The 14,829-nt window shown below is 43.3% G+C and overlaps 1 protein-coding gene across 2 annotated transcripts; it reads right to left on the minus strand.

Annotated features, from left to right (window-relative positions):
* Positions 1–1,850: 1,850 nt before the first annotated feature.
* NYX (nyctalopin) lies at positions 1,851–13,815 on the minus strand. 2 transcript variants are annotated; one of them, XM_039334838.1, is made up of 3 exons: positions 13,734–13,815; positions 13,115–13,188; positions 1,851–4,076 (listed from the first exon to the last, which is right to left on the minus strand). In XM_039334838.1, exons 2-3 carry the CDS (start codon positions 13,134–13,136, stop codon positions 2,683–2,685), a joined length of 1,416 nt encoding a protein of 471 aa, XP_039190772.1. In that variant the 5' UTR covers positions 13,137–13,188; positions 13,734–13,815; the 3' UTR covers positions 1,851–2,682. The 2 variants fall into 2 exon arrangements, with proteins under 2 accessions (XP_039190772.1, XP_039190771.1); XM_039334837.1 differs by lacking the exons at positions 13,115–13,188; positions 13,734–13,815 and adding an exon at positions 4,836–6,424.
* Between the last annotated feature and the right edge of the window lie 1,014 nt (positions 13,816–14,829).

A 14,829-nucleotide genomic window follows, 5' to 3' on the forward strand; every position in this document is an offset into this window, starting at 1 on the left:
CTACCTCTCTGGCCGGTCGCAATCGGTACTGGTGGGGGGACAGAGGTCAACCCCGAGGCCCCTTGAATGCGGGGTGCCGCAGGGGTCGGTCCTCTCTCCCCTCCTATTTAACATTTACATGAAGCTGCTGGGTGAGATCATCAGACAGCACGGGGTGAGGTTTCATCAGTATGCTGATGATACCCAGCTATATATCTCTTTCCCGAGCTCTCTCAGTGAAGCAGCTGATGTGATGGGCCATTGCCTTGAAGCCGTGAGGGTCTGGATGGAGGTTAACAGACTCAGGCTCAATCCTGACAAGACCGAGTGGCTTTGGATGTTGCCTCCCAAGGATCATGTTAACTATCCAGTGTTGACTCTAGCAGGGGAAAATATACCCCCTTCGGAGCGGGTTCGTAACTTGGGTGTCCTCCTTGATCCACATCTGAAATTGGAACATCATTTGACGGCTGTGGCTGGGAGGAGCTTTGCACAAGTTCGTCTGTTGCACCAGTTGCGACCCTACCTGGACCGGGAGGCTCTCCTTACAGTCACTCATGCCCTTGTCACCTCACACCTGGACTCTGCAACGCGCTCTACATGGGGTTACCCTTGAAAAGTATTCGGAGACTACAGTTGGTCCAGAATGCAGCTGTGCGAGTGATAGCGGGTGTTCCTCGGTACACCCACGTTACACCTATCCTCCGCAAGCTGCACTGGTTTATTTATTTATTTATTTATTTATGAGACTTATATACCGCTTTAAGTGCAAGCACTCTCTAAGCAGTGTACACCAGTAAGCAATGTATATTTACATTGCCCCCAACAATCTGGGTCCTCATTTTACCTACCCCGGAAGGATGGAAGGCTGAGTCAACTTGAGCCGGTGAGATTTGAACCGCTGACCTGCTGAACACAGTCAGCTAAAGTGGCCTGCAGTACTGCACTCTAACTGCTGCGCCACCTCGGTTGCCTATTGGTCTCCGGGTCCAATTCAAGGTGTTGGTTATTATCTTTAAAGCTCTATATGGCCCAGGGCCAGGCTATTTGTGAGACCGCCTACTACCTCATAGTTCCCTTCGTCCAGTTAGATCCCACAGGCTGGGCCTCCTTCAGGTCCCATCGGCCAAGCGGGGGAGGGCTTTCTCTGTGATGGCACCCACGTCTTAGAACCAGCTCCCCCCGGAGATTAGGACCGCTCCCACCCTGTTGGTTTTCCGCAAGCTGCTTAAGACCTGGCTTTTCCGGCAGGCCTGGGGTTTATAAAATCTGACCCCTGGATGAATGTTACTGTATTGTTTGTCTTGTTAAGTTATATTGTGTTTTTATTGTTAGCCGCCCGGAGTCCTGTGGGAGTGGGACAATTTATAAATTTTAATAAATAAATTTCAGTTCTTACATTAATTATACATACAGTTGTGTGAAAAAGAAAGTACACCCTCTTTGAGTTCTATGGTTTTACATACCAGGACATACTAATAAAAAATCTGAACAAACAAGAAAGAAAAACCTTACAACATCTCCACCTCCAAAGCTCACTAGAACAAACATATTTTCAACCTTTCCTAAACTCCAGTAAGGTTGGGGGCCATTGGAAGCACCAATGTAATTATGTTCTATAGAAGGGGAGTGATGCTTAAACCTCATTGTATGCTACATATATTGATTCCTTTTTTGAGCATTGCTACATAAACAGCTACAAAATGTGAAACCATGAGCAACAATAAAAAATTAAAGCTTTTATTAAAATAATATTTATACTTGATATATGCCGCTGTTCTATATAGCCACAGCTCTTTATTCAATACTTCATACTAAACCACCCACAGGCAAAGAAAAGTCAAATGGACATGAGTGAGCTTGTAGTTTGTTTATTATGCCTTTCAGTTTCTGAGATCTAGAGTGTAACACAGACAATGTAAGTGCATAAGTTTGCTCCTTATTTTAAAGCATTACAGAGATACTTTTGGCAGTTTTCATAGAAAAAAATATGAGGACCTGCTTAAGTCAGTCACAAACTGGACAACAACTACTGTATCAATCCCTATTGGAGGGTCCTTGGTGTTCACTGAGCTTGGTTGTTTCGTGGAGATGTTTCATTATCCAACTAGGTTACATCTTCCATCCTTCAGCATATCAACAATTCAACCCTGAGCTACAAATAGTGTCTTCTATTAGTATCAATCCCTATGAATATCAGTTTTTTTTATTAAGAAGTAAATTGCCCTCCAGCCCTAACTGCAGGGTTCAAACCTCCCTCTTAAGCAGAGTTAAAATGACAAAATGAAACTGAGAATTTGACATTGTTTGATCTAAATCAATATATCATTTCCCACAACTGGTACCAAATGTCTCTGAAACCTAGGGGAAGTTACTCCTCTTTTGGCTTCCATTTCATTCAGAACCTCTAAATACTATAGTACTGTTTCCATATCTGAGTAATATTGCTGAAACCTGTGATGTGTTTTGCAGAACTTCCTTAATAAACACAACTGGCTTTATTACCTTCCAGTTTTCTCTCATTTTAATTTCTTAACTATGTGAAATAACTGTCATTGCTATGAATATGAATCTATTTTAAAATATGGGCCCAGAAGATATTTTTAAATTTAGTTCTAAATATAGTATTGATATCACAATTTTCTTCTTTTGGTCCATTGTTTGAGTAGAAAAACAGTCAAATTAATTTTAAAGAATTTTGGGCTATATGGTCCATAACACTTGAGATACAAAGAATACCCAAATATTAAAATATATTTGTTTTGTATTACATTCTCCTTGTCCTAAAGATGCTTTATTAATCAAGTCATCTAACAGAGTAGTGTTGCTGAAACCTTCTGTGGTGTTTACCGCCTCCTCTGAAAGTCCCTTCTGGAGTAGAAATTTTGAGATAAGACTGTTGAATTTATTCTCTGTAGTTGACTGTAGTTCTTGCATGGGAAGAGGGGTAGAAGATGAGATGTTTAATTCTTCTGGGTCAAGACATAAACCTTCATCTGTCTTCTCAAAAATAACATCAATTAAGTCAAGGCCAACTACTGAAGATGGGGAAGTGCAAGGAATATCTCTCACAAGTCCATAATTCTCCATCCACTCTTTCAGCCACTCAATCTTGCAATCGCATTCCCAGGGGTTCCGGAAAAGGTAGAGTCTTCCTAGGAGATAGACTGGTTGAAAGACTAAGAAAGGCAACGTAGTTAAATTGTTACTGTTCAAGTGCAAATATACTAAACTTGTGAGGTTTTCAAAAGCACCTTCCTCAATATAACTGATCCAGTTTCTATCCAAATACAAAACTTCCAGTTCAGATTGATCCTGGAACCAAGTATTAGAGACAATTTTGAAAAAGTTACCACCAAGATTAAGCATCTTTAGATGCCGCAGACCATCAAAGGAATTATCAGGGAGGTCACTGATAAAGTTGTCATTTAAATAAAGATACTCCAGTTTCTGGCAATCCTGAAAAGCTCTATTATGAATGACATTTATTCTGTTGACTTGCAGATTGAGATATTTCAACCGGATCAGGCCCAGAAGTGAATTATATGCTACTGCTTCTATCTTGTTTTTCTCCAAATAAACATGGGTTAAATTCTCCATCCCTCTTATAGCTCCTGGGATCCTTCGGAAGTTATTCTGAAAGAAGAAGAGTTCTTGAAGAGCTGGAAGTTCTATAAAAATCCTGTCTGGAATGTTGAAAAGATTGCAGTCTGCTAAATCCAATCGAACTAGTCTCTGGAGAGAAATAAAAGTCCTGGTATGCAGATAACGAATGTATTCATTGTGGGCCATTTTTAACTCAATTAAGCTAGCAAGCCCTTTGAAAGCACCAGGAGTAATAAAGGATATGTTGTTATGGCTTATTGAGAGAGATTTTAGGGCTGGGAGGGTACCAAATGCCCTCTCAGCAAGGAATTTGATGTTATTTTTATCCAAGTTAATAGAATATGCTTCACAAGGAAACTCATTAGGGATCTGTGCAAGGCCAGTTCGGTCACAAAGAATGGCACAACTCTTCTCTTCAGTGCAGACACAACTGGCGGGACAGGAACGGACACAAGCCCACACCGAATGCACAGGGCAGATGCAAAGCAAGACTGGCAAAAAAGGGTCCCATCATTATGCCCAAAGAAAGAAAGAGAAAAGAGAGATTAGTAAACTTTAATGATAGTGGAATGAACATAAACAATTCTGATTTATGCAAGCTAGTCTCACACCTCACATAAAGCCATGACTTGCCTAGCCATGATTTCAAACAAACCACAATGTGGTTCTCTGATTCACAAAAAATGTAGAATTATAAACTATGGTTTACAAATTGCAATATTGATTCACGCAGTATACTAAATAAATAAAATAAAATAAAACTAAATAAAAACCTCCACTTTAACTTAGAATCCAGGCCCAATTACAAATTCTTTATCAAGAACAATAGTTGTTCTTTGATTCTTTAATATATCTCCAGCAGAGCAATTTGATCTAATATACAGAAGTTAAAAAAAATTCCATCCTCTTGTAATTTTCTCTTTCTCTATTTTTATTTGTCTGGGATACAGGAAAACATTTCATGAGCCCATAGCAAGCTAACTTACCAGCTGTGGTAAGAAAATGAATAGAATGCAGAAATATTACCTTCTAAAGGCAATATGTGGGCCATATTCACACAATGTATTATAAACCGTGTGATAAAAGTACTGCTCTCACATCACAAAATTCCAACATCAAGCAAGTTTTGTTATGGCTAAATATATAAGGTGATTCCAGCACAGTTAACTTCAGGAACTTTAATTTTCAATAGATGTTCTCATAAGTTATTAATGAACAATATGTTACGTACAATGGTGGCATTTAAATACCTGAACAACCAGTTCTCTTATTCGATACAGGCATGGGCCTCCAAAGCCTAGAATAGGCTTCTGGAAGTGGCATCCATGCACTTCCAGTGGGCCATTCTAGGCCTGGGAGGTCTCCTCCAGGCCTCTGAGGCCTAGACTGAACTTCTGGAAGCCAGCCAGTTCTCCGAATGCAGCAAAAATTAGCTACCGGTTTTGATGAACCGGTGCGAACCAGCTGAATCCCACCACTAGTTACAAGGTTTTCAGTAGTAAAACACAGCAGGGTATATGCAGTAATACGGAATGAATCCCCAATGTAATACAATAGTCATGTCTCTTGCCAAAGTGACATAACTGGCCATAAGGCCAAAAGGATCTTAGTTCTCAATTATATAATGTACCTCTTTTTCAATATTTAAACAATATCATGGGAACCTTGTCTGGAAGACTGTTTAGTCACTCATACTGTATATACTACTTTCTTAAAAGAAAATGGGAAATCATACATATATATATAAAGTATATTCAATTTTATAAAAGCAAACTAGAAAACAGTGAAGTATTATTATTTGGTTCATTGCATAGTCATTATCATTTTGCCCTTTATTTTTAACAGAATTTCAATTAGGACTTGTTTATTCCCAAGACTTATTCACAAATCCTTTGATGATTTTATACAATGAGGACCTGGTAATATTAAATTCTATCCATCCAATAAGCTTTGCAATAGCAAAATTGGAATTAACATTAGCAACATGGTTGCAACTTTACTTGGAATCTAACACTGCAGGCCCATCTCTCTAATGCTGACACAAGAAAAACTTGTCTACTAAAAGAAGAAGCTTGTTATATGTCGCAGGAAGACATCATAGTCTTATCCCCTAAAGAAGACTAATCATCTATGGCAGGGGTGCATCACGAGGAAACTAACTGCACTGGGTTATGTAGTTTATATAACTAGATTTTCTTGTTTGCATGACATACTCCTTCCATGATCCACTAAGCATCTCATACAAGATGGAAAGCCTATTTAAATGCAAACCAGGCTAGGGTCCTTAAATTACAATTTTGATTCCAGTTGAACAAAACAAAAAAGAAACAATACTTCTTTTACACAAGGCACATTTTTTTATATTAGAGCAAAAACAATTTTCACCAATGGTTTTGCGACTGGTCTAATTACATTCCAAAGATGAGGAATTTGGGGGTTCTCTAGGCTTCCAACTATCTTTAATGATGTGGGGTGGAGCTGATTAGAACTTGGGTCAAGCGATATTTAAAGGTTTGAGTCCCCATTTATGCCATAGGGAAAAAAAACATTGGCAAAGTTATATATAGAACTGTGTTAAAATGGCTGGGATAATGCATCAGAGAAAGCCATAGTTAGCTTAAATAAGGGACAATGATTACATTCATATAACATCCTATGTAAAATAAAACCAACCCAATTTAATGCTTCGTGCAATTGTGTGAAACTGAGTTGCTGAGACTGAAATCCTTTGCATACAAAGCAGGTGCACTACCACTCAGCAAATCCTATTGTGTGCATATGTGTGTAAACTTTCCAGTGACTGGGCAGGAAATGGGTTTTGGAATCCTGATCAATAGCTCAAATTCTATACTTGGAATCATTAAGCAAATTAAAAATAGTCAATATGGTAATGGTTTCTGTTATGTCCCGAGCCTTGCAAACGGCTCGGGCGTTTGCAGGCAGTCCCGGGCAGGTGCAAAGCTGCCCGGGACCAGACAGGCTGTCGCCAGCGCCGTGCGCATGCGCGGGTGCTGGCGCGGGAAAAGTAACCCATTTACCCGGGAGTTGCCTATATAAGAGGCTGTGAGGCGTTTGGGCTGAGCTGAAGCCATCTTCCTGTAAGCTGAACGCTGAATAAAAGAACTGAGAACTCCAGCTGCTTCTCGTGTCTGTTTTCCCGCCAAGGACGCAACACTGGCGACGAAGGTGGGATGCCTTGCACTACCTGGAAAGGAAAAAGTGTAAGCTTACCCAAGGAGTCCTGAGCGGCGGAAGAGGAACGGTGTTGACTCAGCAGCTGCCCGCCAATCCAGTGCGCATTCGGGGGTAGGCTGGCTGATAGACCCGTCTCCTGAAGATCCGAAGATGGCGAAAATCGGAAGGCTTGCGGAATTCGACGTCTCACATCCAGAGCGGTGGGAGTCCTACGTATCCAGAATGGAGAACTACTTCAAGGCAAACCAAGTGAGGGAAGATAGCTTGAAGGCTGCCACCCTGCTTTGCGCTTGCGGCCAAGACGCCTTCGAAATCGCAGAAAACCTTGCAGCACCTGTTCCAGTAGAGTCTGTAAGCTACGCAGACCTGAAGAAGCTGCTGAAGGACCACTTCCACCCCAAGGTGTCCGTTATCTCATGGCGCCACACCTTCGAGCAGAGGGATCAACGGTCCGGGGAGTCAGCCAAGGAATACATCGCCGCGTTACGGAAGGCCGCCAAGCCCTGCGAGTTCAAGGACCTCGAGGAACGACTGAGGGACCGATTCGTGTGCGGGTTGAGGCATCGAGAGCTACAACAGAGACTTTTCGCTAAGGAAGAATTATCCTTCCAAGACGCTTTAAGGGAAGCCACCGCGGAAGAAGCAGCAGGCGGCGCCGTCAAGAACATGCGGCCGATCAGAAGCAGTGCAGAGGGTGCGTCCGTGCACCAAGAAGACGTCCGACGAAACTCCGAGGAGGATCCGGACGAAGAAGTCGACCGTCTACACCCCGCGAAGGGAGAAAATCAGAAGGAAAGCTCTTCAGCTCCGCTCAAGTGCATCGGCTGTGGAGGTCGCCACAGGAGAACCGACTGCAAGTTCCGCTCCGCTACCTGCCGGGCATGCGGCAAACAAGGGCACATTGCAGCTGTGTGTCTGGGCCGACGAAAGGCACAACCTCAAGAAGAACGCCTGAAGGGTACCAGAGTCCCCAGCCAGAATAGGGTAGGTTTTTGCGCTTCGCGTAGAAACATTTGTAGGACAGGCACACACAAGCCCATGAAGAAAAAGCTGTCACTCAACGTGAAGCTACAAGGGGTTCCATTATCTATGGAACTAGACACAGGGTCTGCCCTTTCCATCATTTCATTGCATACATTTAGGAAGATTTGTTCCAGTAGTGGGACTAAGGCCAAGTTAAGGCCTTCTGATATTGTATTAACTGATTTTCAGAACTCAAGAGTGTGTGTTAAGGGGGAGGCCACCCTTAACGTGCAATACAAGAGTTTTGAAGGTCCACTAGACTTGTTAGTAGTAGGGGGTGAAAGAACGAGTCTCATAGGACTCGATTGGTTTGAGGCCCTGGGGATACACGTCACAGGACTCAACAGCTTACAAACACTCGACCTACAGGAAGTCTGCAAGGAATTTGCAGATGTTTTCAGCCCCCAGCTGGGCACATTCAAAGGACCACCTGTGTCCTTAAAGCTAGACCCCACTGTCACTCCCATTAGGATTAAAGCAAGAAGGGTCCCTTTTGCTTTAAAAAGTAAGATTGACACTGAATTAGACAAACTAATCCAACAAGGAATCCTAGAACCTGTTGATTCCAGCCCATGGGAGACCCCCATTGTCACGCCTCTAAAGGCAAATGGGGACATTCGCATTTGTGCTGATTACAAATGCACACTCAATAAGGCATTGCAGCAACATGCCTATCCTGTTCCTGTGGTCAGTCACATCCTGGCCTCTCTCAAGGGGGGGCGTGTTTTTGCAAAGCTTGACCTAGCTCAAGCATATCAACAGCTGCCTGTTGATAATGATGCTGCCATAGCTCAGACTATTGTGACCCACAGGGGAGCCTTTAAGGTAAAAAGGCTGCAGTTTGGAGTGAATGTCGCTCCTGGGATTTTCCAAAAGCGTAATGGAAAACACACTACGAGGTATACCAGGGGTCTGCCCCTACTTTGACGATGTCTTGATTGCAGGAGACTCCACACACATTCTAGCTGAAAGGCTTAGGGCTGTCCTGTTAAGATTCAGGAAATCAGGCCTTAAGCTCAGAAAAGACAAATGCAAGATTGGGGTGCCTTCTACTGAATTTCTGGGATTCAAAATTGATGCTGCTGGGATTCATCCTGCTGAATCCAAACTAACTGCTATTTTAGAAGCACCCAGGCCAAAGTCTAAGGCCGAACTTCAGGCCTTCTTAGGCCTCCTGAATTTCTACAATTCTTTTCTTCCACATAAAGCTAGTGTAGCTGAGCCTCTTCACAGGCTACTAGACAAACAAGCTGTGTGGCTGTGGTCACAAGCACATGAGGCTTGCTTTAAAGAAGTCAAGGCCTTGCTCACTTCTAACAGTGTTCTTGCACATTTCAACGAGTCTCTTCCTGTGTGCATCGCTTGTGATGCATCCCCCTACGGGGTTGGAGCTGTCCTGAGTCACCTCAGGTCTGATGGAACTCAGGTTCCTATTGCATACTACTCCAGAACATTGTCTTCTGCCGAGCGCAACTACGCTCAGATAGACAGGGAGGCTCTGGCTGTTGTTGCTGGAATTAAAAAATTCCACGATTTTCTATATGGCAGGCATTTCACGGTCTTCACTGACCATAAGCCTCTGCTGGGACTGTTTACCACACGTAAGCAGACTCCCCACATCATTTCCCTAGAATGCTTAGGTGGTCTATTTTTTTGTCTGCATATGATTTTTCATTACTCCACAAGCCTGGGAAAGAAATGGGCCATGCTGATGGCCTCAGTAGGTTGCCTCTGCCAGTAGTAGAAGCTGACCCCGCGCCAGCTGTCAACATTCTATCAATCCAAGCCTTGCCCGAGCTCCCTCTTAGTGCCAGGGATGTTACCGCTGAAACAGGTACAGATCACACACTTTCACGTGTCCGCTCCTGGGTCCTGTCCGGGTGGCCTGAGCACTGCCCTAGTCCTGAGTTTCAGAGTTTCTGGTCCAAAAGGAACGAATTGTCCCTTTCTCAGGGTTGTTTGCTTTGGGGAAACAGAGTTGTCATTCCCACCTCAATGAGGACTAGGGTCTTAGAATCCCTCCACGAGGGTCATCCTGGCATTGTTCGCATGAAGGCTCTTGCACGCAGCCACTTGTGGTGGCCTGCTTTAGATAAAGATATTGAGGCTAAGGTACACGCATGCCACATGTGCCAACGATCTCGCCCAGAGATGCCCCAAGCTCCTGTGCATAAATGGGAGGAAACACAGTCCCCATGGTCTAGGGTGCACATTGACTACGCTGGGCCCTTTCAGGGCCAGTTCTTCTTGGTCCTTGTTGACAGCCATTCAAAATGGCTTGAGGTTGTGCCTGTCTCGTCCACCACCACTGCAAAGACTATTCAGGTACTGAGGGGGATTTTTGCTGCACACGGGCTGCCAGATGTCATTGTGTCTGACAACGGCCCTCAATTCACCTCCTCCGAATTCCAAGCTTTCTTACAGGCAAACCTGATTCGTCATGCCACATCTGCGCCTTTTCACCCATCCACCAACGGTATGGCTGAACGCATGGTGCGCATCGCAAAGGACGCCTTGAAGAGACTCACCTACGGGGACTGGCATCACAGGTTGGCTGACTTTCTCCTTTCTTATCGCACCACACCGTCCACTTCTACAGGGAGAAGTCCAGCTGAACTTCGTTGGGGGCGCCAACTTACTACTAGACTTGACCGGTTGCATCCGGACAGACTGCCTTCATCTACCTCACATCCTAGGGCACCTAGACAACTACTTGTGGGTGCCCCGGTTTGGGCTCGCAATTACGGGCCTGGTCATACATGGGTCCCCGCTTCTGTGTCCAGGATCACAGGTCCTCTCTCCTACGAGGTTGCCCTGGACAACGGTCGTGTCCTGCGTCGGCACATCGACCAACTCCGCTCTAGGCGGGACTTTTCTGCTGAAACTCCTGGGTCTTTTCCAGGGGGGGAGGGGGACCCTTTGGAGCAAAGGGAAGGGCAAGAGCTACTGCCCATCGCCACTGAGGGAGCCACAAACGGCTCGTCCCAAGATTCTGCAATTGCTCCGAAAAGGAAGTCTTGGAGCTTACCCACACAACAGGCACTCACGCCTACTCCAGCCAGGGAGTTACCCCGGGGGCATACTCACTTTCCACACACAGCACACAGCACTCCAGCAACGGAGGATACCCGGGGGCATCCCAACAAATCATTCCCCGCAAGAGAGCTGGCACACAATGCCCAAGGTTGGCCTGACCTTACCCCAAATCCTACAGGGGGTCAAACATACACAGAGCTAGTCGAGGAACCAAGTCCCGACTACAACACCCCTAGCACAAATCAGGGGACACCTGAGTTTTGGGAGAGTACAGAAACCCACACGAGCCCAAACACAGAATGGGGTTCAGGGAATAGACAGCCTCCTGACAGGTCTTGGACTGACCTAGGGGGTTCTACAGAGACGCCCAGCAGTGGCTATCACTTCAAGGGGCCTGAGGGGCTACAGCTAGGTAGGACAACCAGGTCACAAAGCAACAGAAGCCCTGGCCTGACGAGCCCGGTGGGCAAGCAAGCAGGCCAGGCATCGGGGCACAGTCCTTGGAAGACACCAGGGCACAGTAGAGAGAACAGGCTCACGCCTCCCTCCAGTCAGGGGACTTATGCCAGTAACCCAGAGCTAAGAAGGTCACAGAGAGCAAAGAAATCTCCTAAGTACCTAGAAGATTACATAACATTGTTGGCAAGACAAAAGCCAGTAAACAGTGGGAACACTGGGGAGCAAATTGTCGTGTAAAATAAATGTTGTATGTTGATAGTAGTTTTAGCCCGGGGGAAAGGGGTGTTATGTCCCGAGCCTTGCAAACGGCTCGGGCGTTTGCAGGCAGTCCCGGGCAGGTGCAAAGCTGCCCGGGACCAGACAGGCTGTCGCCAGCGCCGTGCGCATGCGCGGGTGCTGGCGCGGGAAAAGTAACCCATTTACCCGGGAGTTGCCTATATAAGAGGCTGTGAGGCGTTTGGGCTGAGCTGAAGCCATCTTCCTGTAAGCTGAACGCTGAATAAAAGAACCTGAGAACTCCAGCTGTTTCTCGTGTCTGTTTTCCCGCCAAGGACGCAACAGTTTCTATAAGAATGCTCTTGAAACACTGTGTTCAGTTTGGTCACTGCACTTCAAAGGAAAGCTGGAAAAAACACATACACACAATCCTAACCAGCATTATTAGGCAGTCAAAACAGAAATAATTATATACTATTTTTAATTTGAAGAGAAAGCAAATCATGAGACACATGATAGAAAATAGTGGAAGATATGGAAAATGAAGATAAAAAGGGTTTTGGCCATTTTTCACAACAATAAATTTTGAAGTCCTCTGTTACAAATAAATATGGAGAGATTCAGGACCAATACAAGGAAGTATTGTATACCTTACTGTGAAATTTGTGACCATGAGATGTAATGGCCACATATTTTGAAAGACAAATTCATGGAGACTTGGGCTACCATTGACTACAGTTACGACTTTTACAAACTTCTGATCACAAGGAACATATCTGAAATGCTTGCTTCTAGAAAGCTCCAGAGGGAGAAGTCAATCAATCACCTTCCTGTTCTTGTTCTGAGCTTCCTGAATGCCTCCATTTGAGTATTGCAGACTACATAATCCTGACAAGATGGGGCCCTGGTCCGATCTTCAAAGGTTCTTGTTCCAAGGGACAGGAATACATTTGATTCATTGTCTGAACAAGTCAAATGCTATCTTATGTAATCCACATTCAAAACTGATTGCCTCTGCTATTTTACAGGATAACATTTATAGCGTATTTTATATTCAGAAATAATTATCAAGTAATTCCTTTCTCTTGAATAGGTTTCCTGCCATAGTCGGGGTTGGACTAAAAGAATTCCAAGATCCCTTCCAACTCTGTGATTTGGGTGATTCTGTTATTCTGAGTGGAATGTCTAATACAAACAAACAAGAAAAACCCCTTTTCCCCTTTTACTTAAATATAAAGAAATTTGCAGTATTTGTAGTTTGTTGATCAGCTCATGAGTATCCATTTTGCTAATCAGAAAAAGTGAAATCCTTTGAGACAGAACTGTCAGAAAGTTGTACAGTGGAAGATGAAATGGTTGTGTTTCAGACCAAAATCTAAAATGTAATAGATGGATACAATTTCTTGTCAGGAATGTCCAAGTATCAGAATAGATTTTTTTGCTCTTTTTTTAAAGATAATGCTGGTAGTCAGATATTCTTGGTTGCAGAGGCATGAACAAAAATGAACAAAAATATATGATAAATGCTTTCGAAATAAAAGAACTAGATTTTGGTGTTTAAAAAAATCTGTGGAGTCTCTTGGAATTAGAAGTTACTTACCATTTAAAATGATGGCCAACATTACCCTGATTATTCACTATGGCATCTCAGACATGACAAATGTTCTTGCAAATCTAAAAACAAACGAAAGCACAAAAATATACCATTCATGCTTTTATAATGGTTGCTTTTGCTTCTGGATTTAAAAAGAATTCTTTAAAATGCACGGTTATCCATTTCGTTTTGCTTGTTTTCTGATCTTATAACCTCCCTAAAATCTCAGTACTTTGCACACTTATTCAGAGGTGAATTAAGGGCTAGTTTCAATGGGGCTACTCCCGTATGATTGTTCCCTGGATTGCTGCCCGAAAATGGTTTTTCAGAAAACAATGGTCCCTGCAGCCTTTCTTATTTCCACTCAATTAAATATGCCTGTGGAATGCGTGGTAAAACAAGCCTAGAGCCTCTTGTTGCTGTCTTCCACTGAACTTCAGCTTCCTATGTCTACGATGCTTGTTGAGAAATGAGAACTAGAAGAAGTCTGGAAAAGCATCGTTTGGGGGAAAATGGCAGTACTGAAATAAATGCACAAATGGTGCGGAAATGAATATCTCTGATCCCAACCATCAATCGACCATCTTTCTGTGGCATTTCTGCAAGAAAGATGAAATGTGCTCACCTGCCAAGATGAGAGCTGTGCCACCTTTTGTCCAGCCTTTATCATCAGATGTGTTGTGTCTCTCACTGTCTGGGCTTTTACCCTCATTCTCAAAAGCTATCATTTAATGGTAAGGAAATCCTCTGTATCAGGAGGGGATTACTGGAGATGGAAGAATTTGTTCCATAAAGCTCTTGGATTGCTGATAAATCCATCTGTTTTTATTCCTCCCCTTCTCCCCCCTCCCCTCCGCAGTAACAGGCAAGTGTTGGATCGCTGCATTAGCAGGACTCTTTTTTTTTTTAAGCCCTCAGTTCTGGTGCCTCTTACACAATGCACAAAGAAGAAAGCTTAATGTTAGCGTTTGTCTAAACAAATATCTGTGGTTGAGCCTTTGTCCATAATTTGCACTGGAAGACACTTTTTTAAATTGATCAAGTTTGAAAGCTTAAATTTAAAAGAAGCACCTATATTATTCCCATTTTACCTGCTATAGAGAGAAACTGGAGATTACCTGGGAAGAAACATTGAACAGGAGCTGAGTAAGATTGGCAAGCTGGAATGTATAGAATTTGCATGTTTTTAGGAACACTTGAATATTTATTTATAGTCATTGTTCCCCTAATACACCATGTGGTCACTGTAGACAACATAGCCTGTTCTGATGCATGCATTTGACCAATCTTTAGGAGGTATTTGCATCTATTGTAAAAGTGAAGTTTACAGAAAAACCCCACACATAGCTCAGTATTTACATTTTGATTCTCATCACCCACTTGATATTGACAGTGTAGAATATCCAATAAACATAAATGGAAAGATGTACTGTTTCTCACAATGGCAAAATTGATTTAAAAAATGGAGATGATTGTGATGGCTATGTTAATTGTTTTAAACAAAGAAAAGATCCTATCCAGTTTTGTTTCCATCTGGCAATTGCTTCTAGTCTTTATGCTCAAAATAAAAGAAATGAAACTCTGACTTCAGTTTGAAGATGGGATAATTTTGTAGTTAAAGAAATGACTTGCAGTAACTGAATGCAAAGCAAAAAGCTGAGGTTGTAAGGATACTTAGTATTTGGAAAGAGTCAATAATCAATGCTTTTTATTTCTTTGCC

Source organism: Crotalus tigris, unplaced genomic scaffold (assembly GCF_016545835.1).
Source record: "Crotalus tigris isolate CLP2741 ecotype Arizona unplaced genomic scaffold, ASM1654583v1 scf7180000017637.401561, whole genome shotgun sequence".
Classification (NCBI taxonomy): domain Eukaryota; kingdom Metazoa; phylum Chordata; class Lepidosauria; order Squamata; family Viperidae; genus Crotalus; species Crotalus tigris.

What these genes read in the sequence shown, in the direction of transcription:
- NYX (XM_039334837.1), bottom strand. Translation starts at nt 4,908, where the DNA reads ATGCCACTTCCAGAAGCCTATTCTAGGCTTTGGAGGCCCATGCCTGTA. An exon ending in TAAGAGAACTGGTTGTTCAG is followed by an intron (nt 4,077 to 4,835) that starts GTATTTAAATGC and finishes CTTTTTTGCCAG; the next exon opens with TCTTGCTTTGCATCTGCCCT.